This window comes from Spea bombifrons, chromosome 4 (genome assembly GCF_027358695.1).
Source record: "Spea bombifrons isolate aSpeBom1 chromosome 4, aSpeBom1.2.pri, whole genome shotgun sequence".
In the NCBI taxonomy this organism is placed as follows: Eukaryota; Metazoa; Chordata; class Amphibia; order Anura; family Pelobatidae; genus Spea; species Spea bombifrons.
The window spans coordinates 98,230,863-98,257,809 of record NC_071090.1 but is presented as its reverse complement, the minus strand read 5'-3'; the positions used below and the strand labels follow the sequence as shown (position 1 = coordinate 98,257,809).

At 45.0% G+C, this 26,947-nt stretch overlaps 1 protein-coding gene across 1 annotated transcript; it reads right to left on the bottom strand.

The window, feature by feature from the left end:
- Window positions 1–957: 957 nt before the first annotated feature.
- On the bottom strand, window positions 958–14,352 carry CNNM4 (cyclin and CBS domain divalent metal cation transport mediator 4). The gene is made up of 8 exons (XM_053464643.1): window positions 13,324–14,352; window positions 9,282–9,645; window positions 8,627–8,770; window positions 7,508–7,645; window positions 7,229–7,398; window positions 6,775–6,874; window positions 2,697–2,869; window positions 958–1,720 (listed from the first exon to the last, which is right to left on the bottom strand). Exons 1-8 carry the CDS (start codon window positions 14,338–14,340, stop codon window positions 1,532–1,534), a joined length of 2,295 nt encoding a protein of 764 aa, XP_053320618.1. The 5' UTR covers window positions 14,341–14,352; the 3' UTR covers window positions 958–1,531.
- Window positions 14,353–26,947: the final 12,595 nt, after the last annotated feature.

The window sequence follows — 26,947 nt, the reverse complement described above, 5'->3', positions numbered from 1 at the left end:
GTACTTTCTGCTATTCTACACCCGCCGGGGCAGCTCGGTGAGACGGCCACGATGCTGCGGAAGCGGAAAGCACATGAACGGGCTCCTCCATAAACCCCAAGGAGCGAGATAAAACGAATAATACGGCTGCTCATCAGCCAACATCCGCTAACGTAGTCCTTCTCAAGGATCCATCAACATAACTTCTGAATAGCCTCTAAGCTTCCCCTCTATCCTAACCCTAGGTCAGGGCTGTCCAACTGCAATCCCGTTTGGCTATAATTTCCTTGTTCAGTATTTGGCCTCACATCAGCTGAGAATGATGGGAGTTATGGTTCAACAAAAGCTGGTCCCAATTTAAAAACCTAAAACTAATGGGAATGACCAGGGGCACATAAGCACCACTTATACCAAGACACTATTCACTTAAAAGGAAAACATAATATGATTTAAATAAAGAGGGGTTTTTAGTTTTATGTCTCTTTTTGAAACAAGAATCAGTTTTGCCATATATGGGGCAATACAAAAAATAAACACAGGGGGGGATAACAGTTATTTTTATGGAAATGACACACCTTTGGTTCTGTCCAACAAGGTGGGAAAAATATATCAGGAGATAAGACCACTCACGATAGTCCAAATTTCAGACCAGGCTGGAAGGGGGTTCACAAATGCGGTTGTGGATTGCAGGACACCAATACTATAAAATAGGACCTTTTCGGGTGTATTAAATGTTGGTAATCACCATAGTGTTAGTCAGATCACTGCAAGACCGCAGCTTCCAGGAGTGTGTGATTATTGAGGACCCAGCCTTACGTTTCCATGCCGTGTTTTTAGTGGTTTCGTTCTGCAATATACCGTTCACCTTGGACCCAAGACATACTCATCCCTCCAGAACAAGGGCAGGGGGTCTGCGGCTTTCCACCCGTTGAAGATCCAAAGCCCCAAGAACGCTACTAGGACCCCGGAAGCTGTCCATTTTCAGCAGCTGGAGAGGCACAGGCCGCCTTACCTTTAAGCAGGAGAAAGGCAGACTTGACAAGGGACATTATACCCGCTAGGAAGACAGCAACCCCCCCCCGAATCCCCAGGAAGACGAATTGACCCACTTTTCCCTTTTCAGAGATTAGGGTCTTCCAGTGCACATGTAGAATCAACTAATCCCTCCCTGAGTTACAGCTTCGCAGAGCATCACACCAGTTCCAAAGGTAATGCAGAGCCTCTCTCTGCCAGTTCCCTTTTGCCAGTCTCATGATCTCCCTTGACAAGTTTGTAATACTTCAGCTCTGCAGAACTTCGCAACAGTTGCTTCCATACTTCGGACCGGTAGAATGTTTCAGTAAACGCTTAGTAAATCGGAAGCTTGCAGAGTGCTCTTTTCACAGACATGCAAAGCACTGCATTGCTGCCGCCTGTCGCTCTGCGTGTGGCTCCTGGGGTTATACTCTGTCCGGTATTCTATAGCAAAGTATTTCTCGAGGTCCTGATCCAGAGCACTGCACACGTGGTATAACAGCGGTAAAGCGATGCTCTGCAGTCACTGCCGGCGCCGTCAGACAGCATTGTGCTGCAGACTGTGCTGAGAGTTCCTCTGGTTTAGAAGACTCGTCGTCTCATCATCCAGAACCTCGCTGCGATCTGATAACGTACCATCCGGTTTGCGGGTCCCTCCATCGGGAGACTGAGGGCTACTGTCCATCCGAGAAGACATCAGGGCGCCTTGATACTGTTCCCGGGTGATCTGAGAGAAATTAATTGCCAATATAAGGAAAAGATACACCAGCTGTACACACAATAGAACACAATGAGATTATTTTAACCTCATGCACACTGCTCCTATCCCAGAACAGCGAAAAGCATCGCAATATAGATATGTATGCCATGGTGCACTGTGATTTACCCTGGCCTAAGCTGATTACACCTCGCTACAAAACTCGGGAGCAGATCTCTTGGGCGATCAAGTCGCCCCCCGTGTCCTGATACACAACGGGCTGGTTACAAGTGTGTGCTCTAATATAAGCACACATTATCCGTCCAAGGAGCATTTAATTTAAGCTAAAATGTAGACTGGGGAAAAAAACGGTTACAAATAGTCTTTATCTGCTTTACAAGGGATAAAGTCACCAATAAACACGAACAACCAAGACACATCTTCACCGTGATCAACATGCCAATCAATGCTAAATCTGCATTCTAAGCATTTAAAGGGACAGCATCTTTAAAAGATACCTTAACCCTGCCACACAACAGTTTGTATGGTTTCTTTTAATCTAGATGTAAAAGGAGACAGAGCGACTACAAAGTAGCGGAAGGAAAAACAATTCTAAAACATTCCACTGGGGGGAGCCCTCAGAGTAACCTGATCTCTGCAAGACGAGCGACCAGCGTGGCTGTCCATCATTATTATTATTTAGAAAATCTTATAGCAACAGGGAATTTCTCTTGGTTTAAGTGGGTCCTGGACAGCATTTAAAGTTAAAGCAATAAAGTTACAATACTACATACACTATAAGCAAAGGAGAAAAATAAAAGACTTGCGTAGGGAAAGTCTATATTTCTTCCACCCACGTTCTGGTAGTGCGATATTTACAATTTAACAACAATGTTGGGAGTAAAATTTGAGATGTCGCCTAAAAGGAGTAGTATTCATAATTGGTTAGGTTTCAGAGATGGACAAAATAATGGCAAAAGATGGCAGACTGCCCAAGGAGACCCACCTTCACGAACTGGAGATCACTGATGGCGCGCACGCTGAAATCTGCCATGTACTGCACCTGAGGACTGAGCTGAGTGTTACTACCGCTGATGGTGGAAGAGATGGAGTCTGAGCGCTCGTGGCTCAGCGAGGTGGAGCGGTTCAGACTGCCCACATGAGACGGGGAACGGAGCTCTGCGAAAAGGAGACGGAGAGTGAATTAAATGCACACGGTGATCAAATGTTTTTAAATGGGGGGGGTTATAAAGAGCTAGTTTGATGCACTCAATGGCACATTACATTTAATTGTAATCATTCTGCAACAGAACGGTCCTTTCCAACACAAAGTAACCAACAATCGAAGCCACGTTTAGGACAGAATAGGTTAGCACAGGCATGTAAACCCAACGCAAAGGGCCGTTCCAGCACACCACGAGCCACACACCTACATGAGGCACACTGTAAGGAACACGATATAACGAGCTACACAACATGCTGTGTTTGAGGGTTTTCGTTGCTGAGCTCTATCCAGCACTGTATTCTGAGCTCAATGACCAACTGTAATCCGGATCGGTGTATAAAAAGAGACCCGGGGGTAAGAAGCAGCCTTATTACCATGGCAACAGATGCAATGGCGAGATTGGCAGGAACGCTGGGTGCTATGTAGATAAGACCCCCCTTTCAGACTTCATAGCAGAATCATTTCTTATAAAGCACAGATGAAACGTCTTGAATGTTTGTTACGTCCGCATGTAAGCGGGACTTGGCTCCGCAAAACCAAAATTGAAAAAAAAACAAAACTGATCCAAGCAAATCTAAAAACACGTAAAACATTTCACGTTACAAAAGCATGGAGCACGGACATCCAGAAGCAGTCATGCCCAGGGACAGACAAACCAACACGCCATTTACTCAACAAATCTTTAGGGGACAATTCCTTATTTTTCATGAAAAATGCAAAAGCTCATGGCAGAGACTTGCTGAAATTTTTTGGAAGGCAAAACTGGAGTAGTATAGGGAAGCAACATTCATGACAGTATTTCTGAGGACAAGGCATCATTAGTATTGGTGTCAGGCAGCAGCGCGTCCCGGTCATGGCCTAGGGGACCAGGTCCAGGAGGTGGCAGCCACTGCCACAAAGCGGGGGAAAGAGTGCCCTATTGGGCTATAAAGCTCCTAAGTACTTCAGTACTAGAGAGGTCTCCATAGCACGCGGTTTCTATGAGCCACAAATCCTTAACAGGTAGAGTGCTGGTATACGATGTTATACCCCAGCGCTCAACAGCAATGGCGGCAACCGTGGAGAGGGCAGTGCAGAAGATAACTACATCATTGGGGTCAATACAATACATTCGTTTAGTGGGGAGCAACAAAGGAGCAACAAAGCACTTGGATTTAAGGCCAGCACCCCAAGAAACATGCCTTTTATATTCTGTCAGGGTTACAGATGCTCCACACACTTCAGCTCTATTTTCAATTCTCCATTTTATTAAAGAATAGCCTGCTGGAAGCACTACCAAACTTAAGGAGAACACCTTAAGTTAAGAAGACACCAGTTTAGGACGGTCAAGCAGACGATGTGGGAACAAAATAAGGAGAACAAACAACAAGGGGAAGATAAAAGGCAGGTTCATGAAAACTGCCACCTGATACGGCGTCTGTCTGTTAGGTTAATGGCGTAGTGTATTTTACATCAGCTTGCATTCTGTGCATAGAAAATAAGACTTCTGTCTCAACCAACTCTTCTCCTGAAAGCAGAAGTGTAGTTAGGAAGCACGCTTCCTGCACATGCTCACTGGCACTCCTACAGAAATCAATGGGAACAGTAGCAGCCAATCGCATGTATTCTAGCAAAGCAACATAAATACGATTGGCTGCTGCCACTCCCATTCCAGCTTACCCCTGGAGTGTTCTTTAGAATGGAATATCTAGATTGTTAGCTTGTTTGAGCAGGGCCCCCCTCCCCCGTTTCTGTATGCCATCTTGTTATGGTATATACTAATTGTTATGTCCTGTCTACCCTTTGTACAGCGCTGCAGAATCCAACGGCGCCATAAAAAATAATAAATAATTTAGATCCGCTAAAGCTCTTGAGATGTATTGTTGTGTTTGGAGAGTGTATAGGGGTAGCGAATATCGCACAAGAAGTAATCCCTGCCACCTCTAGGCATAACTATCACAGTCTTATTCCTCAGTTTTCTCTGCACGACAAATCAGGTAACCTCAGGCATACACTTTGAAGTCTGCTCACAGGGGCCATAGTGGCCAAACACACTTGCATTTGGTTATTCTTGTTCTTCAGCTAGAAAAAAATTCTTGTGCTGACTGGGCATCATGAAAATGGTTATTTCTCATAACCATATCTTTTTAACAGGTTGGGGGGGGCACTAAAACAGACACTTTGGATGAGCAGAGTTTTGGGGAGGGCAAATAAACTGCACTAACTAGACTGGGGAAAGGGTCACACGCAAGAGGTCCGTACTACAAATAAAATAATGTGTTCATGGATTTGCCAAATGGAGTTAGAGGTCACCGGAATGAGTCTACAGAGATCAGAAGCATCGCACACCAGCGGCATTAAGAGATTAAACGAAGAGATCTCTGAAAGGTCAGACGTGAAGAGCTCAGACACACCGTGTGCTACTAAACGGGAGAGAAGGATGAAAAAAAGAAGAAAAAAGGAGACCGATTGGAAGAAGCTCTGGAGAAGCTTCCTACGGAGCATTTTGGAGGAGCGGAACGTTTCTATCCCAGTAAGCTTTCGCTCACAAAATAGCTTGGTTGGCTCTGTATAAATCATATTTAAAATCAATGAGATTTCTTGAAAGTTGCCATTCTTGCTGGGGGGCTGTCCTTTCTAACGCAGTTAATTCACAAATCTCTTAACGCAATGGGGTTTAGCCACTAAGCTTTTAATATGCAAACCCCAGGGAGTTTCTCCTGCAACAAGGTGCAAGCTGACCCTTCACAACGCGGGGTTAAAGATGGCGCGGCTTTCGAGAAACCTGCCTGCAAAGTGTCAGGCGACATATTGACACCTCAATGCTTGATTTAGTGAGAACACCACTATGTTTGGCAAGTGAACCTTTGTGAATAAACACATGCTTTGGAACATTACTAAAAAAAAAACTTTCCTCCATAGAGAAGATCGGGTATCCGCATGATAAGAGTAATGAATCTTCTATAAGAAGATGCAAATACAATGCCAAGGTTATGCAGTTTGCCTACATTCCAAATACCCAACATCATGCAAAGAGCTTATTCAACAGATAAAAACCCTTTCTCTCTGTAAACATCAAAGACATAGATAGGAATTACAAAAATATGTAAAGTACATATAGAGCTGAACACAAAGGATCTAATAAAGAGGACAAGTTTATTTGATCAAGACAAACGCAATACAGGACTCGGGCAGCGGCAGCTGATTTGCCGCGCCGTAGGGTCAGACGAGAGATTATCTTGCTTCGAGAACGGGATTGCACGGTATGAATGACACAGCGAGGGAGGGGGGCACATAAAGCAGTCTGAAATAACCAGGAGAGCGGGATGGCAAGGTCCTAAGGTTATCCAGCACACACACGGGTTAAATAAAAGAAACGGGTACTGGAAACCCACCAATTATGAGCAGAAATGACAAAGAAAGGGGAGACGTATCTGACAATAAAATGAGCAGCACGAGAGGCAGAAATAGCACGTAGATTTTAGGGGTCCAAAGAATAGGAAAATAAATCTAGCATGCAGATAAAACTTAATGCGGAGACAGAATATGGAGGAAAAATTACTTTTTAACGTGTAGCACGCGGTTTCTTACACACAGCTCCTGACGCAGAAGCGTGCTCTCAAACCAAGCAGTGAGCAGACACGCTACCCAGTGCTAAAGAACACACTCACATGCAGACACCCCGTTTACCTGCTAACCTCGAAAACAGACACCCTCGTTTAAATAGAGAGCGGACAGGAGCTGGGCGAGGAGGAAGACAAGAGATGGGAAATGAAGAAGCAAAATACAGACGGGGCAGTCAGGCATGGAAAGGCGTGTGCGCGGTCAGGAGTTTTGGGCAGGGTGTAAGGGATCAGGTTTGGGACTGGGATGCTCTTACCAGCAGCTGTGGGAGTAGTCATGGCCATAACACCATAATATGAGAAGGCTCCTGATTCAAACTTCATGTTCTCCTTCCCAGCTTCTACCTCGACCTTCCCCTGCAGAACAAAAAAATAAATAAGTGGCATGCTACAAAACAATGCGGCGCTCTCACACTGGCGACCTTCTAAAAAATTAACACTACGACCTAAACACTCTCATAACCGCTAGCATGACACGATAGGTAATGCCGCTCCTCATACGATCTTACGGCCTCTCTATAACTTTAACGGTCTGAAGATGTACTCTTCACTAAACCCAGCGTATCCATTGAACCACTACCGGGTCTTTCAGCAGCAGTCTAGAGCTCTGCATACCCACGTATACAGGTAACCCGTACCGGTACGCCGCCTAATGCTTCATATAACTTCTAACCCTCTAAACAAACCAAGCAGGGTCAGCAGCGACAGCACCTGGAGGACGAGGATGAAGTAATCTGCCGTCTTGTTCCTCTGGTAGAGGTAGTGCTCAGACGCCTTCTTGTCGCTGTCGTTGAAATGCAGCTCCTGCACGACATCCGGATACTTTAAGAGACGCAGAAGGGTTTTTTCTGAGATCAACGAAGGTGCAAATAGGGGCACCTCTGGGAAAGAAGATAAATAAAAGAAGGTGAGCTAAACCCGGTAAACGAAGGACAGGTGGGGGCTCCGAAACGGGAAGCAAGGGCTAAAAGGAAAGCAAGTGAGTTTCACCTGTTGACAAGAAGCGATGGGCAGCGAGAAGCAGTTGGGGGGAAATCTTCACACGCAACTCGTTCTCTGAGTCTTTGAAAACCGAAAAGTCTTTTTTGTCCTGACGGCGCCCAACGCGCTTCTTACTGCGATTATCAGCTGAAGAGAGACAAAACAGGATGCATCGGAAGGAGTTTTACCCGCAACATGCATAATATAATCTTTCTCCTTCATATTCATTATACTTCAGACTCTCAAACTCTCACAGCAGAGAAGCCTGGGGAAGTGAAAGGGGCTTTTTTCAGCACTTCCTATTTCCAAAGTTGAAGAAGCTTCTGATTTACATTTAAAATGTATTTTATAAAACCGAAAGGAATTAACTATGATGCCGCAGGCAGAGGGATATCATTTACTTATCTCTGCATTGATGCATTCTTTAAACTTCTTGAACATTTCAGCACAGATTTTGCTTCCTAAAATATTTCTGAGACTTCTGGTCTACACGGCATTAAAGTTCAGTCGTTCTTTAAATGTCTTCTGCCCTGAATGACTTTCTCGTAAGCTCCCTTAGGCCTCAAGTCTCTGATTACCCCTTACTAGTCAGTTCCGACATGCTGCGTGACGTATGAGATAGGTGAGAATCCTTTACCAAGCACGGGGTGGACAGACTCGATGGGGCGAACGGTTCTTATCTGCCGTAGAATGTGATTTTTTGTACAGACTTAACATAAAACCAGCTCTGCTTCTGCTATACGGAGCTTTGTGGTTTCAGGAGGGTTTACGCACATCCAGCCACAATGGAAAACATTAACGGGGACTGCAAAGCTTCTAGCATACCCTCGTCCATTTATTAATCTTCAGATGGAAATGGCAGCTGGCGGCATTTGTTTTGAAGGTAATGGACTACTTTATCTAAGTAGGAACTGACGATTGTGGCAAAATTAGCAGAACAATTTCCTGAGAGTGCTAATTATGCAGATCCTGGGAACTAATGATATTTTATGTATGTTGTAGTTCTGGTTTGGTTTTTTTTTAGCTGCAAACACGATTACATAGAATTTGATACCAAAAAACGTAAGAAACTGGGTTTGGAAAACTGGCAGATCTCCTATAATTACACCGAGAAAGCAATGAACTTACTGTACAAGTCAGACTCATCCAGGATCTCGGATTTTATTATTTCCTCTATGACGTCTTCCAGTGTGATCAATCCAATCACTTCGTAGAACGGATCCCCTTCTCCTTCGCTGTTTACCTTCTGTACGATGGCCAAATGGGATTTACCTATGCAGAGTAGAAGAGGCACGTATAACAATTACAACACACAGGGAAGACACAGAACAAAAGACATTCGGAGGTGCAGACAGACTAATCTCATCCAAAGCGAACTAAATCCTGCGTACGACGGACCACCCCTAATGCACTGCTGTTAATGACTGTTATGGAAAATTTACAAATGGATGTCAATTATAAGGCCAATTGTGAAATAATCCCAGAGAGAAGAGCACAATAGCTACAGTGTGTGAGCACAACATAAACTATGGATTGTGTTGCCAGCCGTGCAATTACACAACAGGCAATTAAAGGCTTTTAGATCTCCTCCCCAACAGAAAGCTTGAGCCAGGAGAGACCGCAGCAATCCAATAAACCCAACATATTTAATCAGGGTTATCAGTCACTAGATACGGGCGCCCACTTTCTGTCATTGGTGTTTTGGCGTGTCGGGAATGAAAACATCGGAATGGGCGCTAATATAAAATGCAAACAGGGGACTTTTCCAGATGGCCTCGCTCACCCTTCTTGAACTCCTCCAGCACAGCGTCCAGCTTGGTGTCGCTGAACACAAAGTGGACAGGGTGGCTGTAGAAGCGAGTGATGGTGCCCAGAGGAGTGCAGTCGTCGGGATCTACGAAGGCCAGGTCTTTGACGTACAGAATGTCTACAATGTTGGATCTCTCGTTCTCGTACACAGGGATCCGCGTGTAGCCGCTCTCCATGATACTGGACATGGTGTTGAAGTCCAACAGGGCGTCACTTTGGAGCATGAAACAGTCTTCTACCCGAGTCATCACATCCTCCACTGTTTTTGTGCGTAATTCTAGAGCTCCTTGGATGATGTTCATCTCCTCGCGAACTAAACCGCTATATGGCTCCGTCACCTGCAGCAAGGGGACAGAAGTTTTAATAATCACACAGGGCAAGTCCGGGAAATAACTCAAGAGCATATCTGGTTAGATGTCCTGTATGTTTATATGTCTATTATATATATATACACACACACACACAATATTAAATATTAATACAAATAAACCTATTATGTCTAATAAATGTTTCAGGTTGTTCACACTAATTATCCTGGGCTCATTGCCGTCAATGGAAGAAGAAAGTTCTGCCCCACGCAGTAAGAATACGCACTTTTGTTGTCGGCCCCCCAGGGTCCAAGTTCTCACCCAGCCTGACTTTAATCATTACTAGATCACTTGACGCCGGCACTGAACGGTATAATTTATTTCTAGTTTATCGCAGCGCGTTTGGTTCTTTCGTTCAGCTGAACACATCTCCTGCGCAGCTTTTAGCTGAGAGCGGGGAAAACGCAGAAAAAAAAAGAGGCCCTACAGAATCACCCACGCATTCGCAAGACGGGCCGGGGAGCTTTCATGCGTTAAAGTCTCTCAAACAAATAACGCGTATTAAAGTATTCCGTCCATAATACGCATTCTTTAAACCTGCCAAAGTTTATACAGCGTCAGATGTCGCCGAAGCTCGGGTTCCATGTCCTAAAATGAGGCGCATGGAACTTGTGCCTGACAAGTGTTGGGTGCCCCCCAAATATATTGGACCCTGACACCTCCCCATTAATTGCGACTCCTGGCAATATAACATGTTTTTAGCTGTTAACAGTTAACCAACATCTATGCTGGGTATTATAATAAAAAAACCTACCATACACAGCACGGACCGATTTTTAGCCATATTATAACCAGGGCCGGATATTTCAATCTTCTCAATTTCCGTCATTTTAGTAATAATAATAAAATGCGCCCCCCGCCCCCCCCGGGGTCAGCTGCAATTTCACCGATTGTATAAATTCAGGCCATTATTTATTTTTCTTCTTCTAAAAGATTTTCAGAAATTTACACCCTCGAGCAGAAAGTCTGAATTGCCGAGTCCCTCCTCCTTTTCAGACTGTACTTCAGGCAGTAAAGCCATACCTTGCAGTATGCGGCCAGGGCTGCCCCGTGACATCAGCGGGCGTCCCCGTGACATCAGCGGGCGTCCCCGTGATGTCACAGGAAACACCCCCATTTAAAGGGAAAATGGATGGGGAGCGCAGGGTGTCCAGACCCCGCGACCCAGGTATGACTATATCCCATCATGTTACACACACTTTGCGAGAGCGGCATGGGATATACCGCGTCCTTCAGAATATACGAGGGGATGGACAGTCATCTAGATCCCCCGGCTGCCAAGACTCAGTTGGCACGACTGGGACAGTAGCACGGGACCTTCTTTTGCCCTTTTTTAACAGAGGCTGCCAACCTTTTATAGACAATTATGCCTAAAACTAGCACGCAACAAACACATTCCGGCCCTTGGGTGGACGGACAACACAGCCGTACCTGTTGTTGTGTAAAACCAAAATATGGAGGACAAATAGCTCCTGATTAGATACTCCGGCTGCGCGGCTTTAAAGAAACATACTTTTGAGGGATTGTCTTTTCCTTTTGTTTCTTTGTTGAAAATTAGAGTTTCGAGCCCAGCATGGTATATGTATGAATAAAATCGTAATTATTATAATGCGTCCTATAAGTGCTGGGAACGTATGGAAATCCTATATAACCGAGGTATTTCTAAAATCAAGACACCTGGATTGTTACATTTTGACGGTATTTTCTGTCAACTAATTTTGTTAGCATTCAGAGAACAAAATATGTGAAAATTGAGTTTTTCCCCCCAATTTTTTCTCTAGTTTTTACTAGGTTCTTCATACTAAATATTCTGCTAATAATGTAACTCTCCTTGAAAAAACAACATATAGATTACATGAGTAAAATATTCACAGGAAAGGGGAATAATGGCCGAACCGACGTATGCCAAAAAAAACAAAACAGCAAAATAGCGCCGGTATTTAAGGTCGAAAAACCTGGTATAGAAGGGGTTAATGGAAAATTATCCTGAACACTAGAAAAATATTACTACTCCCTGCAGGAGGAGTGAAAATAAATGACAATTTAAAATGACATAATATACGTTAACCCGTTCTGGCGCAGAAGGAAGAGAGGCCCTGCCTGTGTGTGTGTGTGTGTGTATATATCTATATCTATATATATATATATACATACACACACACACACAATGTTTGCTTTAACGGCTACCAAGGTGATGCACTCAGGTTCTTGTGTATGTTGACTGCAGTACGTGTAACGCGACAGAGACTGCATTGTTCCCCTCTAACAACTGTCACACTTCTATAAACAGACGATTAAAGCCATGATGTTCACTCTCCTGCCCTCTTCCTTAAGGGCCGGAGAGCTCAAAGGCTGGATACAATGCCACAAACCGCCACAATATAAGGGCAATTCCTGTATATACACACACACACATATATACATACACACGCATGATCATTTACTACTACATGTAAAGAATTGCTTTAAATGACATGCTACGCCTTAAAGGGGAGAGCCCCACAGGAGAAGAAAGTCTCTCAGCAGATAACCCCGCGCTCTACACAGTGATGTATAAACTTTTTTTTACATTTCTATTTAATTTTGTCCACTAAGCTTCCTTTACCTGCAGTCCTGGAGGCGGCCATTGTTGTCAGTCATGTGACCTTCAGTGGCTTTCCCCGCACACTAATATGGTTATAAGTGGCAATGCTAATAAAGTCTGTTTCCCCATAGACTTTCTTTAATCAGAGGGTCTGGCTGGGCGATTAAGACCGAGCCATTCCCGCATTTAACACAGGCAGTATGATTTACACAGAATCCAGAGCACAATACTTTTGAAAAGTCATTTTCTATCTGATACTAGTAATGTCTTTGGAGGGAGGGAGCCGACAGGACAGCTCCTTGGACTTCACTATACAAATTTGATGGTCAAACCCCAGTGACCTTCTGCTCTGCAGGCCCTGTACAATGCATGGTTAAAACACATTTCTCCAAAGTCTCTAGAATTAGGCGTTATACCCTGGCTCTTTTTCCCGGAGAAACTTGGTAGTTTTTGCCCTTCATAACAAATAATGAAGTCAGAGGAGTTAAAAGCATCACCGAGGCAGCTCTCCAGATACAGAGGACCAGCTCCCATCACACCAACAATCCTATACTAAAAAACGCATGTCGACCGGCTGCGTATAGAGAGGCTTCTATTTCCACTGCACACTCCGAAGCTACTTACCTTTGAGCGATGGGGTACGACGTGTCTTCGCCATAAGGATGGCCACAGGTCACATCACGTGTGGTTTAAAAAATAAATACTCGAAGCACAAAAAGCAAAATTTTTTTGTCTATCACGAAACCTACTTACGTTTCAGGCGACATCTGGTCTTCATCAGGGCATGCACCGAGGTGAGAGGCACACGGGCTCTATTCACTAAAGCCATAGCTTCAGAGCCTTGACTACACATTATAAAGGGCCAACCTCAGTGAGAGTGACTGGCCCTGAATAATAGAAACAGTAACATTCCTTCACCAAAAAGATTGAATTATACATTATGCAGGGCTTCTGAAAGGAGAAACTTGTTGGCCTTTCATAATGAATAGTGAAGTGAGGGAGCTGAACCCGTTTAGTGAATAAACCCCTATGGGATCCCCGATAAATGATAGCTACAAACAAACCTTGAGCATCTCCAGCAGCTTCTCCCGGTTGTACACCGTCCCGATCTCCTGGCCCAGGGCACAGTCCAGCAGCTTGCTGATCGGGTAAGCCACGGGGAAGGTCACGATCATGAAGATGCGGGTCAGCCACAAAGTGTTGGCCCCCACGGCCAGCCCGTGCCTGGAGCACAGAGCTTGGGGCACGATCTCCCCCAGAACCACGATGCCAACGGTGGATGCCATGACCGCCCCCAAGCCCGATCCGATCAGCTCGTCCAGCAGGGCTGTCAGGGTAGTGTTGACCAGCACGTTGCCCAGCAGTAAGGAGCAGAGCAGGTAGTTGCCCTGTCGGCGCACCGGTTCGATCTTGGCAGCGTAGCGCCTCTCCCGATCCGAGCCGCAGCGCTGCACCACCCGCAGCTCCATGGGGTCCAGCGCCATCAGCCCCAGGTTCAGGCCGCTGAAGATCCCGGACAGCATGAGCAGCACGGCGATGATGCAGGCCTGCAACCACAGGGGCATCAGCGGCTTATGCTCCTCCAGCACCCGCAGCCGGCCGTCCGGGCTGTGCCGTAAGCTCCAAGACATGTTGGTGCTCTGGCGGGTGCACAGCGCGTACACCCCGGAGCTTTGACTCTTCCGCAGGGGCAGCACTTGCATGCGGAGAAGCGCCGCCTTGCCCTCGGCTTCCTCGCTGACATTCAGCCCGGTTGAGTCCCACACCAGGTCACGGGTGTCCTCCAGGCATCTGCTGTTGTCATAGGGCAAGTCCAGAGAGATGGCGGTGAAGGCCACGAGGCCGCTTAAGTTAGGGCGAAGGTTGAGGCCATAGAGACGGAGCAGTAGCCGGCTACCCTCCGTCACCTCCAGTTCCCCAGCCGGTGACAGGCCAGCGGGGCGGTCGCTGTTCTCCAGCCGGAAGCCCAGGATGAGTGGAGAAGGAGAGCAATTAGTCTCAGCGGCGCAAAACTGCTGCAGGAATAGGAAGGGGAGCAGGGAAGTGAGGAAGCCGGCTGACAGTGTACCCGGCGAAGCCATGACGTGCTCCAATGTCCCAGGCCACAGCCGGGTCTGCGATGTCAGGGCCACGCCCCCTCACTAGTATGGGCCACGCCCCCATTCGCGTTACACACGCTACACTCCCTCGTACATTCCCCCACTCACGTCCTACACTCGCTCTGATGTTTGCATAGCCCCGCCCAATACATAGTTATAGCCTTGTTTACACGTGTAGCCACACCTCCCTCCGTTGATGACTCACGTCCCACGTTTGACAGATCCAGACTTCTCCTTGGCGTTCCCGCCCAAATTCTGCACTAAAGCAAATTAATGAGGACGGTAAGGGGGAGCTGTGGGCTTTGTCGAGAGCCCAATATTCCCGCTCCTCTCATTGGAAGCATTATGGTGTGAGGCTATGCGCTGAGGAGCCTGAACACAGCTGGCGTATAGACGGATATATTATAGAAGAGTCGCTTTTTTTTGAAACTTAAAGTTTTATTTTCTTCTGACAAAAAACAACAGAAACGTTTCCCAGCACAGTACAACGCATCACACATCATATATTATACTTCCCGCCTACTGATATCCTCCTGTTACTGTATGCATACTCTCCAACATTTCCTTCCTGGGGGCGGGGCCACACACTTTGTCTGACCCTGCAGCATTGAGCTCTAGGCTACCCAGTACAGATACTGGGGCATTGAGCTCTAGGCTAGCCAGCACAGATAATGTTACAAGTGTGTGGACAGGACCCCCAAAAAATGGAGGGGACTGTCCTGGGAAATATGGAAGTGTTGGCTGCTGTGTCCCTCATCCCGATAACCATCCTCTGTACTCCAGCCAGTGTCACTGGTGTCGGCGTGAAAACAGGCACCCCCTTCCATGTCTCACCTTGCCCTGGTTCAAATCTATTGGCCTCATTGAATGCCCGTCACACTTGACACCCCATTGGCTGGAAATAAGAAAGCGTGAACCTATTTGTGTCCCATATGTTCACCTAGAGTCACGTTTGTCTTGTGGTCTTTATACACCCTGTGTTTTCCTCCCAAAAAAACTTTACCTACCTGTTCTTCTGCGTCCTGATTTGTTTATCGCTGCTGGCAGTGAGGGTTGGTTGGGAGGTTTTTCCCCAAAGCGTGGAGGATCTACCACCTTGTGGCTGATTAACACTATGAGGAAGGCGCCCGCCAAGGGATCCCTTTGTTGCCCCTACGCAGTCATTGTGTACCGCAGTGTGTAATGTAATGCATGCGTTGTATACTGCCTTAAAATGAATGCAGCCGAGCATAATATGTTTCCTCTGTTCCTTGTGAGTCATCTGAAGATTCTATTTTTACTCCTAGGCAGCTGTAGTAATGCCATTTATTAACCAGGTGCCTGTAATGGTGCAGCCATTATTTCTTACACATTTCTATTAAACACTGAAAGTACCCAATGACACTGTCAGCTGTATGCGTTACATTACTTGGAAGCCCCGCCGTGCCTTGTCTTCCAGCTGACACCCTTAGGTATCCAGGTAGTCGCCGGGACATGTTTTTCAGGACACGTACGCATTGCACTAGCTGCTGCCCTGCAGTATGTGTGGTATAACAGTAATTAGTTCCCTTCTTTAGTAAGCAATATGTGAAATATGTGAGTATATGTGTCCTGGAAAATAAGTGATGCGGTCACACTTGGTAGTGTATGGGCCATCTATGCAATTACTGGATTCCATTTATTTACTCCGGCTACCTGCCACTTATTCAAACCCAGGAGTCAAAGAGACGTAAGTGTCCCAAAAATATAATGCCCCAAAATATTTGTAAACTTAGGATGACGATGGCAGGGCTTCCACCATTCAAACCCTGGGCCAGGATGGAAATGCTGCCTTTATTATTGCTCTACATAACCCAAACTAAACCTATGGAGAAAATACACTTATCTAGATATGCAACATTCTTTTTGCCTGTTTGGCTCATCAGCATTCAAGGGCTACACCTCCCATTCCCCTCATCATTATGCCTGAGAGGGATGGTAGTTGTGGCCCACATATGTTAATCAGACTGTTTTTAATAAGCAGAAAGTACACTTGTTAAATATTAATGTGTTTGTCCTTGTGTTCTTTTATCTATATTTTATGGTACAGGAGGGGCTTTACAGAAAGGGGGGGACTGTAATGTTGGCAAGCTCATCTTACAAGATCAGCTGGCATTATGTTGCACGTCTTCTTTTTCATACCCAGTATGTTGCTATCGTAGCAAACAACCATTTTAGCTGGACTGATCTCAAAGACTGAAATGAATTTTGCTTTCACTCTCTTAGAGAAGCTGGTCATAGACCAAGCAGTGACATTCCCTTTAAAATGCCATTTTGCCCCCTTTCAAATGCATGGGGATTCAGCTTTTTTCCATGCAGGAGATGGTTGGCTGAACACCTTGCACATGATATACCACTAGTCAGAGTTCTCATTAATTCATTAATTACTTTCCTACTACTGATTGGCAGCTTCAAGCAGTGACAGAGGGTAGGCATAGCCTTCAGGGGGGTATGATTGGCACCGTTGCCCAGCCACCCTGCTCTCTCACCTGAAGCGAGGCCCCTGTGGGCCCCTACCACCATCACCCCCTCCCTGGACACATCACCAGGCCAGGGCAGCGGGCCGTGCTTCCTCATGCCCAACAAGTTGAGTCTGAGTGCCGGAATATGATGAATATGAATATGATGCAACTTCTGGGGGCTCGCACATAGTCCGTGAGGACCTTTAGAGAGCAGAAGAGCTGGCATCAGCCTACCCCCTCCTGAGCCAACAATGGTAGGTTGTGTGTGTAAGTGTAAATAAATATGTTAGTGTGTTTAGGTATTTTGCTGTATGTGTGTGTTAGTTTATATGTACAGTATCCAGGGCCGGCCTTTGGGGTGTGCGACCTGTGCGACCGCACAGGGCGCCACACTCCAGGGGGCGCCGCCGCGGGGTCCGCCGCCGCCGCGGGGTCCGCTGCCGCCAGTAGTGTACCTAGCGGGGGGGGGCGGTCCGCACCGGGTGCCGCTCATCAGGGGGGCACCCGGCACCCCTCCAGAGACGGACAGTAATGTCCGCCGCTGGAGGAGCAGGCTCGCAAGGGAGCGGTATCGGAGGTCTTTAACGGACCTCCGGCTCCCTTGAGTGATTTTAAGCCGGTTCAAGGATCTCCCTTGAACCCGGCTTAAAATCGCCCAAGGGAGCCGGAGGTCTGTTAAAGACCTCCGATATCGCTCCCTTGTGATCTGGGCGGCAACCACTGCTGTGCGCCGGGGTTTGTTGTCAGATCCCGGCGCACAGCACTGAAGCCGCGCCCACCGCTGTCCGTGCCCTCTGACCCGGAAGAAGACAGAGAGGACAGAAGAACTGAAGAAGAGGAGGGAAAAAAAGCTGTAAGGAGAAAAGAGGAAAGGTAGGAAAGCATTCAGTGAGAGTGAGAGTGGATTGGTATGTGTGGATTAGTATGTGTGGATTGGTATATGTGTGCATGAGTATATGTGTGCATGAGTATATGTGTGGATTGGTATATATGTGTGTGGATTGGTATATATGTGTGTGGATTGGTATATATGTGTGTGGATTGGTATATATGTGTGTGGATTGGTATATATGTGTGAATTGGTATATATGTGTGAATTGGTATATATGTGTGGATTTGTATATGTGTGGATTAGTGTACGTGTGGATTGGTATGTGTGTGGATTGGTATATATGTGTGGATTAGTGTATATGTATGGGTTGCTATATGTGTGGATTGGTATACGTGTGGGTTGGTATACGTGTGGGTTGGTATACGTGTGGGTTGGTATACGTGTGGATTGGTATGTGTGTGGATTGGTATACGTGTGGTTTGGTATACGTGTGGATTGGTATATGTGTGGATTAGTATATGTGTGGATTGGTAAGTGTGTGAGAGTGATGGGTGTTATGCTGTACCATTTCCAATGTCTTTTTCATGATCTAATTATGCTCTAAAAGTACATCATAACTCCCATCACTATATACTGTTCCATACAGTGGCAGAGCTGGGAGGCAGAGGCCTTGCACCCCCACCGCAGGACTCCTGAAAGGTAAGTGAACTTCAAAGAGAGAAAGGGTAGATAGTTAGGAGGGGGTAGATAGAGAGAAGGGAGTGAGGCAGGGGAAAGGGGGTAGATAGGGAGAAGGGAGTGAGAAGGGGTAGATAGGGCAGAAGGGAGTGAGAAGGGGTAGATAGGGCAATCATACTCCTATCATGCCAAGTCTGCGAGTACATCCTGGAATCTGGGTATGCCTGGGCATGATAGGAATGTGATTGCTGTTAATCATATATATATATATATATATATATATATATATATATATATATATATATATATATAATATTGTTATTTAATTGGTTTTTCCTATTTTGGTGTGTTACTTACTTTAAATAAAAGTGTTAGATTTCTTTATGGGGGGGGGTCATATTCGGTTTTGGCCAGGTAAATGCTGCACTTTCGGTTTCAGTCCAGAATTCGTTTCGGTGCATCCCTACTACTAAGCCAGACAATGAAGTGGTAGGCCTACACCACATCAATGTTTGGTGTAGTATATAGTGATTGGGGTTTTGTTACAAGTTTTTATTCCTTTCTTTTTTTGGGATGGGGGGGCACCAGAGGAGTAGTCCGCACAGGGCGCCAGAACACCTAAGGCCGGCTCTGACAGTATCTCACAAAATAAAGTACACTCCTCACATTTTTGTAAATATTTTATTATATTTTTTCATGTGACAACACAGAAGAAATGACACTCTGCTACAACGTAAAGTAGTGAGTGTACAGCCTGTATAACAGTGTAAATTTGCTGTCCCCTCAAAATAACTCAACACACAGCCATTAATGTCTAAACCTTGGCAATAAATGTGAGTACACCCATAAGTGGAAATGTCCAAATTGGGCCCAATTAGCCATTTTCCCTCCCTGGTGTCATGTGACTCGTTAGGTCTCAGGTGTGAATGGGGAGCAGGTGTGTTAAATTTGGTGTTATCTCTCTCACACTCGTCACTGGAAGTTCAACATGGCACCTCATGGCAAAGAACTCTCTGAGGATCTGAAAAAAAGAATTTTTGCTCTACGTAAAGATCGTCTAGGCTGCAGCAAGGTGGGCAAGACCATACAGCGGTTTCACAGGACAGGTTCCACTCAGAACAGCCCTCTCCACGGTCGACCAAAGAAGTTGAGTGCACGTGCTGAGCGTCATATCCAGAGGTTGTCTTTGGGAAAAAGAAGTATGAGTGCTGCCAGTTTTGCTGCAGAGGTTGAAGGGGTGGGAGGTCAGCCTGTCGGTGCTCTGACCATACGCCGCACACTGCACAAGAAAGCCCGCAAAAAGTTTGCTGAAGACAAACAGACTAAGGACATGGATTACTGGAACCATGTTCTGTGGTCCGATGAGACCAAAGATAAACTTATTTGGTTCAGATGGCGTCAAGTGTGCGTGGCGGCAACCAGGTGAGGAGTGCAAAGACAAGTGTGTCTTGCCTACAGTCATGGTGGGAGGAGTGTCATGGTCTGGGCCTGCATGAGTGCTGCCGGCACTGGGGAGCTACAGTTCATTGAGGGAACCATGAATACCAACATGTACTGTGACATACTGAAGCAGAGCATGATCTCCTCCCTTTCGGAGACTGGGCCGCAGGGCAGTATTCCAACATGATAACGACCCCAAACGCACCTCCAAGACGACCACTGCCTTGCTAAAGAAGCTGAGGGTAAAGGCGATGGACTGGCCAAACATGTCTCCAGACCTAAACCCTATTGAGCATCTGTGGGGCATCCTCAAACAGAAGGTGGGGGAGCGCAAAGTCTCTAACATCCACCAGCTCCGTGATGTAATGGAGGAGTGGAAAAGGACTCTAACATCCACCTGTGAACCTGTGAACTCCATGCCCAAGAGGATTAGGGCAGTGCTGGAAAATATTGGTGGCCACACAAAATATTGACACTTTGGGCCAAATTTAGACATTTCCCCTTAGGAGTGTACTCACTTATGTGAGATACTGTTTGTGTAAGTAAGGTTGTTAGTCTGTGTAATTATGTTACTGTATGTTAGTGTATGTGTGTAAGTATAATATGTATATTGGTGTGTATGTATGTTAGAATATTAGTTCATGTGTGTGTTACTATGTGGATGTACTGTATGTTACTGTGTGTGTGTGTAAGTATGTTAGCATGTGTGAAAATATATTATTGGTTGTATGTGTATGTTAATAAGTTACCATGTGTGAATGTATATGTTAGTGTGTGTGAGTATGTTAGTGTGTGTGTGTAGGAGGAGGAGCATGGCAGTGCCAACCGTATGTCTAGCAGGGGCCCTGTTATGCTACTGAGTAGAGGGGCAGCGGTGTGTGTATATATGTGTATGCATACCTGGGAACTTCTAAACTCTGGCTACCTGAAGGCTTCCCTTGTGGGAGGCGACCAGGACTGCCCACTGATGTCAGTGGGCGGTCCCACTGATGTCAGTGGGCGTTCTCAATCACGTCGGGGGAGTTCCCACTGATGTCGTGGGCGTTCCTGCTGACATCGCGGGAAACACCCCCATTTAAAGGGGAAATAGGCGGGGAGCAGGGCGTGTCAAGGCCCTGCTCCCACGACCCGGAGGTAGCAGGTCAAACCCGGATGGAGTTCTCAGGTATGCGTGTATGTATGTGTACTGTACTGTTGTGTTAGAGTATGTATATAAAGGGTTAGATTCAGTGTGTGTATTTATATATAATATATACACTGACTCTAACGCTGATGTTAGAGTATGTGTGTATATCCACATGTAGTGTTAGAGGGTTTGTTTATTAATGTATGGGGTTAGCTTGCCTGTACGTGAGTGTATGATGTTAGCATGTGTGTGTTACTGTAAGTCGTTTATTTTTGTGAGCATATGATGTTTACATGTGTGTGTGTCTGTTATGGTATGGTGGTAGAGTGTGTAAGTCTATGGCGTTACCATGAGTGTATGTGTGTTTGTATATGGTGTTAGCATGTGTGTGTGTCAGCATATGATTTTATTGTGAGTTTGTGTGTCAGCGTATGGTGTTGGAGTGCCATGGGTAAGCGCAGGGTTAGTGCCACCTGGAAGGGGGAGATGAGGAGCAAGAGAGAGAATGTGTCTGTATGTAAGTGTACGGTGGTAGAGTGAGTGGGTCTTAAAGCGAGTTTGTGTTTTAGTATGTATGCATGTTATTTATAGGGACCTTCAATAAATACTACACTCAGCCAGCACTACCCCTTGGCTTGCCCCTGTTCTCATAAGGTGGGTTTATGGGAGGATCTTAAGGTGGAGTGATGGGTGGAGCTATGGGTGCGGCAGTGGGATGGGCAGGATGATGGGAGGGGCATGGGGGCCCAGGCGTTAAGCATGTACTGTGCCATAAGATTTTTTATGGTGATCGTGAGAGTGTGGGGTATACATACATGGGGGCATTTGGCTTTGCTTGCTCCCTCACCCAGACCAAAAGATGGCATCACTCCCCTTAAAGTTACTCTGATAAGGACTGTTGTGTCTTCCTACACACTGTCACAGACATGGAAATTGTGTACATACCGCTTTTTAGTGCTCTGTAACATGTCATTTCACCCATTGTTGTGCACAAGACTAAAGCAATGATTTCATATTATAATATAAAGTACGCGTATTATTCATTAACTTTGTTTAAGTAAGGAGAGTGATGTTGGCACCATCACAGAGTTGCACCCAAACATTACAAATCCCTGTACAGTTTTACGAGTAGAGTGGAATGTTACAGACTTTCCTGCTCACAAAGGTCAGTATGTACTATTCTTCCAACAATAACATAAAAATAAACATTTAATGCTTTTTCGTGAGCATTGACTTCATACCGTCCTGAATTTTTTGTCCAATGTTTACTAAGCCTTATGGAAAACAAGAATGATTTGGCTTTAACCCTTTAAATTACAGATTTTTGGCTTTAATCCTTTAACTGACATGGGATGCCAATTGGCACATTTAGGTAACTTTAGAAGCAGTGTGTATGTATGTGTATGTATATATATATATAGTGAAATAAGCCATCATACATAATAAGTTCATGGAAAACTGCACAAAAAAGACTTTCCCTATTATTTTCCCAAAAAACTCAAGACATAGTAACAGTGATGCCATTGTTTTGTAAAAACTCCCATTGTGTTCAGTAAATGTTTCCAATACATGTGGTTTTACATACATGTAAATTGCATACAAAGCAGCCGTAGATCACAGTAAACAAAACGACTTCAGATAAAAAGAAGTAAAACGACAATAATTGTGCTAAAGAAACAAAATATAAAACGTATGTGTTCTTAAGTATGCCATGTTTTTTGCATCTTGAGTGCACCTGCTTGCGGGGACTACAACTCCCATCACCTTCATCAACTAGCAAAAAAAGAGTCACTGGTGCAGTTTTCTTATTCAAAAAGGTATTTAAATACCTGTAACTATTTTTTTTCTACATTTTTTACTGAGGGGAGGGGGGCACCTGTGACACCACAATTATAGTAGCAGGGATCATGGTTTTGCCAGCATGCCAGGCAGCTGGATTATTGATCAGCTGGCAGCATATTGCCCCTTTTAGATTTTATGAAGTATTGTTGATTCTTCACATTTATTTCTTATTAACTCAGACGAGAGTCACAGACCGATCAGCAGTCTCTCTTCTCCCCAGACAGAGCCTTCTGTTTATGAGTAAACTCAAGGCATCTGTCTTTAATGGAAGTCTCAGGCGTACTCTTAACCCCTTCAGCACCGGGGCTCTTTCATTCCCTAAGGGCCAGAGGTTTTATTTTGTAATTTTACCATATGCTTTTTCAACCCTTATTCCCCTTTCCAATATGTGATACATCGTTTGGTTAAGGAGAAGTAGGGCCTTATTTTAAAATAATGTAAAACAATAGTTATTAGTGATAAAAAACTAACATTTTAAAAAAAATCTCATTAAAATGTCTTCTATTCTGTGGTTGCCACAACTGGACAATGACCCAACTTATGTTCAGTGAAATCTCCTGATTACAGTCATACCCCAAATACATATTTTTTTATGTTCAAGAGGGCCACATCCATCCTTTTACATATTTCATGGCAGGGTTCCTGTCCCTAGGGCAGCACAGGATCAGATGCAGGCCATGTGCCATGCAGCGGACTGTTTCCTAGCAGTAGTACCCACATCCCCGGAACAGCCATTATTTTTTTCTGGATATACATGAACTTCATCCACAACATCCTAAAGTCCAATGATTTACAGAGACAGAACGTTTTAATGGTTGATCTAGAGTTTTATGTACTAGTTCCTTTTAATGGATCCTTCAACTTTTAATTATATCTTTGTGATTGTTACTAATTTCGTTAATCATGGACAAAACCACTCAAACGTCGAGCAAACTGGAAAACAGGTAATTGAGAGAGCGCGTGGCACGCAGAGGATATATTTATTGTTTCTGGCACTGGAGAGAGCCCGCACCCTGGGCTCTGCTTCTCCACCAAACTCCAACTCCTGTCAACACTGCCGCTCCCTCATCTTCAAATGAGTGTGGAGTGCAATTAGAGAAGTTTTACCCCTCACACCCTCCCCTGGCTAGAAGTCTAAGAACAGAATCCAATACACAAGGAACCTGCTATTCTAGTATTGGTCCGAGAACTCGCAGCACCGCGTTATACACACACTGCATTCGAGACGATTGCATGTTTGTTAAAATAATAAAACCCTGAATCAGACCTTTAACCCACATCTTAATTGAGGATATTAAGGACAGATATTACATTACATTTATTTATAAAGTGCCGGCAGCGTGATGGGGCTTCCTTTTGATACTGTGTTTAAATGTATGTGTATATATATATAAAATAAAAACACGTTTTTGTAAGATTGTGATCAACTTGGATTTTCAGTTGATCTTAATAAAATTTAAAATAACAAAAAAAACTTGCAGGTGAGTCTAATGTTGAGCTTATAGGAATATGGATTTCTACCCATCACCATTTCGCTACAAGGTGACAGCTAATAAAAAAAATACCCCCACTGAGCAAATATATTTATAGCAGCTGTGTCTCAGCATTAGCTCCTGCGATGATGTAAAAAGGCCCTTTCATGTGGCTTTTTAGCTCATTATTTCCAGCACTCTTGAGGTTTAAGCTCAGGGGTCCCTCATTAGTGGAATAAGGGTAGGGTAAGGATCATCTCATTCAGTATGCACACACTCAGTGAGTCACATCCTGCCATCACAAGAAAAATCACAGTTGTTTCACGCTATTGCCCTTTTGTCCAGTAGTGACCCCGCACCCAGAAACCTGCTTAGTGTAGTTTTTAGTTAATAGCTCTGGTTAGGTCTAACCCATGAGTATCCCGAGTTGGCAGTACACACTTATTTTGCAATTTAGCTATTGTACACAATGACTAAGCCCTGCTGAAGGAACCACGATAGCGCTTACTGCATTTGTAGGGTTTTCTTATAAGGGATATGATGCAATCAGATCTCAGTGTATATGCTAAAAATTGCATACAGAAGCAATGCCCTGCAGCGTTTGGACGAAGTGAATGAAGAGGCCTTATAAACTTCACAATAACTCTTTTGTTACGAAACCAGAGAAGAGATTCCGTGAGGTTGGATGACTATGTGAGAGTCACATGTTTGTAGACCAACACAAGGTTGAGCAATAAGACAACTGCGGTTACAGCACAACTTCCAATACCCTCAGGTTCTTGAGGATAACAGCATACTTTCCAAGTGTCCCTCTTTTATCAGGACACTATATATATTTTGTGACCTATATGATTCTGGGAACTTTTGGGCTCCAGCTACACTTGTGGGACGCTGCCAGGACTACCCGCTGATGTCAGTGGGTGGTCCCGCTGACATCACGGGCATTCCCACTGACGGTGGTCTGACACACTGACATCGCAGGTGAACCCCCTGATGTCAGTGGGCGTTCCTGCTGATTTTGCGGGACAATTCCTATTTAAGGGGGAAATGGGCAGGGAGTAGGGCATGTCAGGGCCCAGCTCCCACGACCAGGTGGATTCAGGTATCGACCCATAGAAGCACCGATTTTTTCCATAGTCTCCGGGCAAAACCCTAAGAGTTCCCAGGTATGGTCATTTGATGTCCTTCTCAAGGACTAGGAGTTTATTCCCTCCTAGTTTATTCAAGGAAGAGGTGACAATTACAGTTTTTGTCAACTCCTGCACTTCAATAGCTATTCATCATAAAGGTCCAACACCGGTAAGTTTCTCCAGCAAAATGGTCTTATCTGGCCCCGCATGATTTAGAATTGAATAGGTGAATAGGCTGGCAAAATGGCATAACTAGACATTATATACACACAACTCCTGTGAACCCCCTTTAGTGAATAAACCTCAGCTAATGGTATTAGTGTCTCATTACGCTATAGTTCTAAAAACCACAATAAGAACATAGAGAAAATGTGTTTAGAAATTGAATTGTGTATATAAAATACATTCAATTGCTCATCTTTTGAATGCATTAGTCAGGTATTTAATGAAAAGGTCACATACAAAGTCTCAAGAAAGCTGACCATAACTCCCAAATTTTCTGGGAAAAACATGATTTCCATTAAATTATGTAACAATTCAATGTTTTCTGCACATTTTCCTATGCCTCCTAATGCCGAGTGACCATCGATGAAACCGCACTAAGCTTATTGTATGTTTTTTAATGTGTCTGACACTACAGCTGCCTTATTTTTCTTGTTTATTGCATCACCCTGAACACCACCTTGACATGTTCTGGGGCCAATGGAGGTCTTTAGGCAAGGATGGTGCTGGCCTAGAGTACAGATCACCTTCTCTGCAGTGGACTGGACCGCCCGCCACCTATCCCAGTGCTCAGCCATGTACACTTTGATGGAGCAGTGGGACAGAGGCCTCGAGCTCCAATCACAGGATTTCAGCAGGGTGATGGGGAGAAAGGGGAACAATAGTGAGAAAAGGGAGAGATAAAAGAGAAAGGGGAGAAGTAGGGAGGAAAGTGAGAGATAAAGAGAAAGAGGCAGATAGTTAAAGAGAAGGAGAGATAAAGTAAAAGGGTAGGGAGCTAAAGAGAACAAAAAAGATAAAAAAGGGGAGATATAAAGAGAAAGCGAAGAGAGAAAAAAAAGAGGAGGTGAGACAATGAGAAGGAAAAATCAAGGAGAAAGGGGGAGAAAATAAAAGGGGATAGGAAGAGAGAAAAGGAGAAAGTATAATAAAATAAGAGAGATCACAAGGGGCGAGGTAACTAGAAGAAAGGAGGGGAGATAAAGTGAAAAGGGAGAGATGAGATACAGAAATGGGAGAACGGCTGAGATAAGGAGAAAGGGGCAATAAAAACGGGGAGCGGCAATAGAGAAATTACGAGGAAGGGGAGAGTGTGTTTGTGTGTTTTGCGGGGTATGGAGAAATCCTGTGGATGCAATCCAGGCAAATCCTAAATGTGCAATCCGGGTACCAGGGCTGGCCTTTGGGGTGCATGACCTGTGATCTATGCCTGTAATCTGGTGTTCCCATGCATTATTTATTTGATCTATAGCTTCAATGCTGAGTTAGCATCTGATTTTGAGTTGATCTATACATGCAAGGCTGGATTTGTGTGTTATTCAGTTGCTCTATAGCTCGTTGCTGTGTTTTCATGTGTTTATTTGATC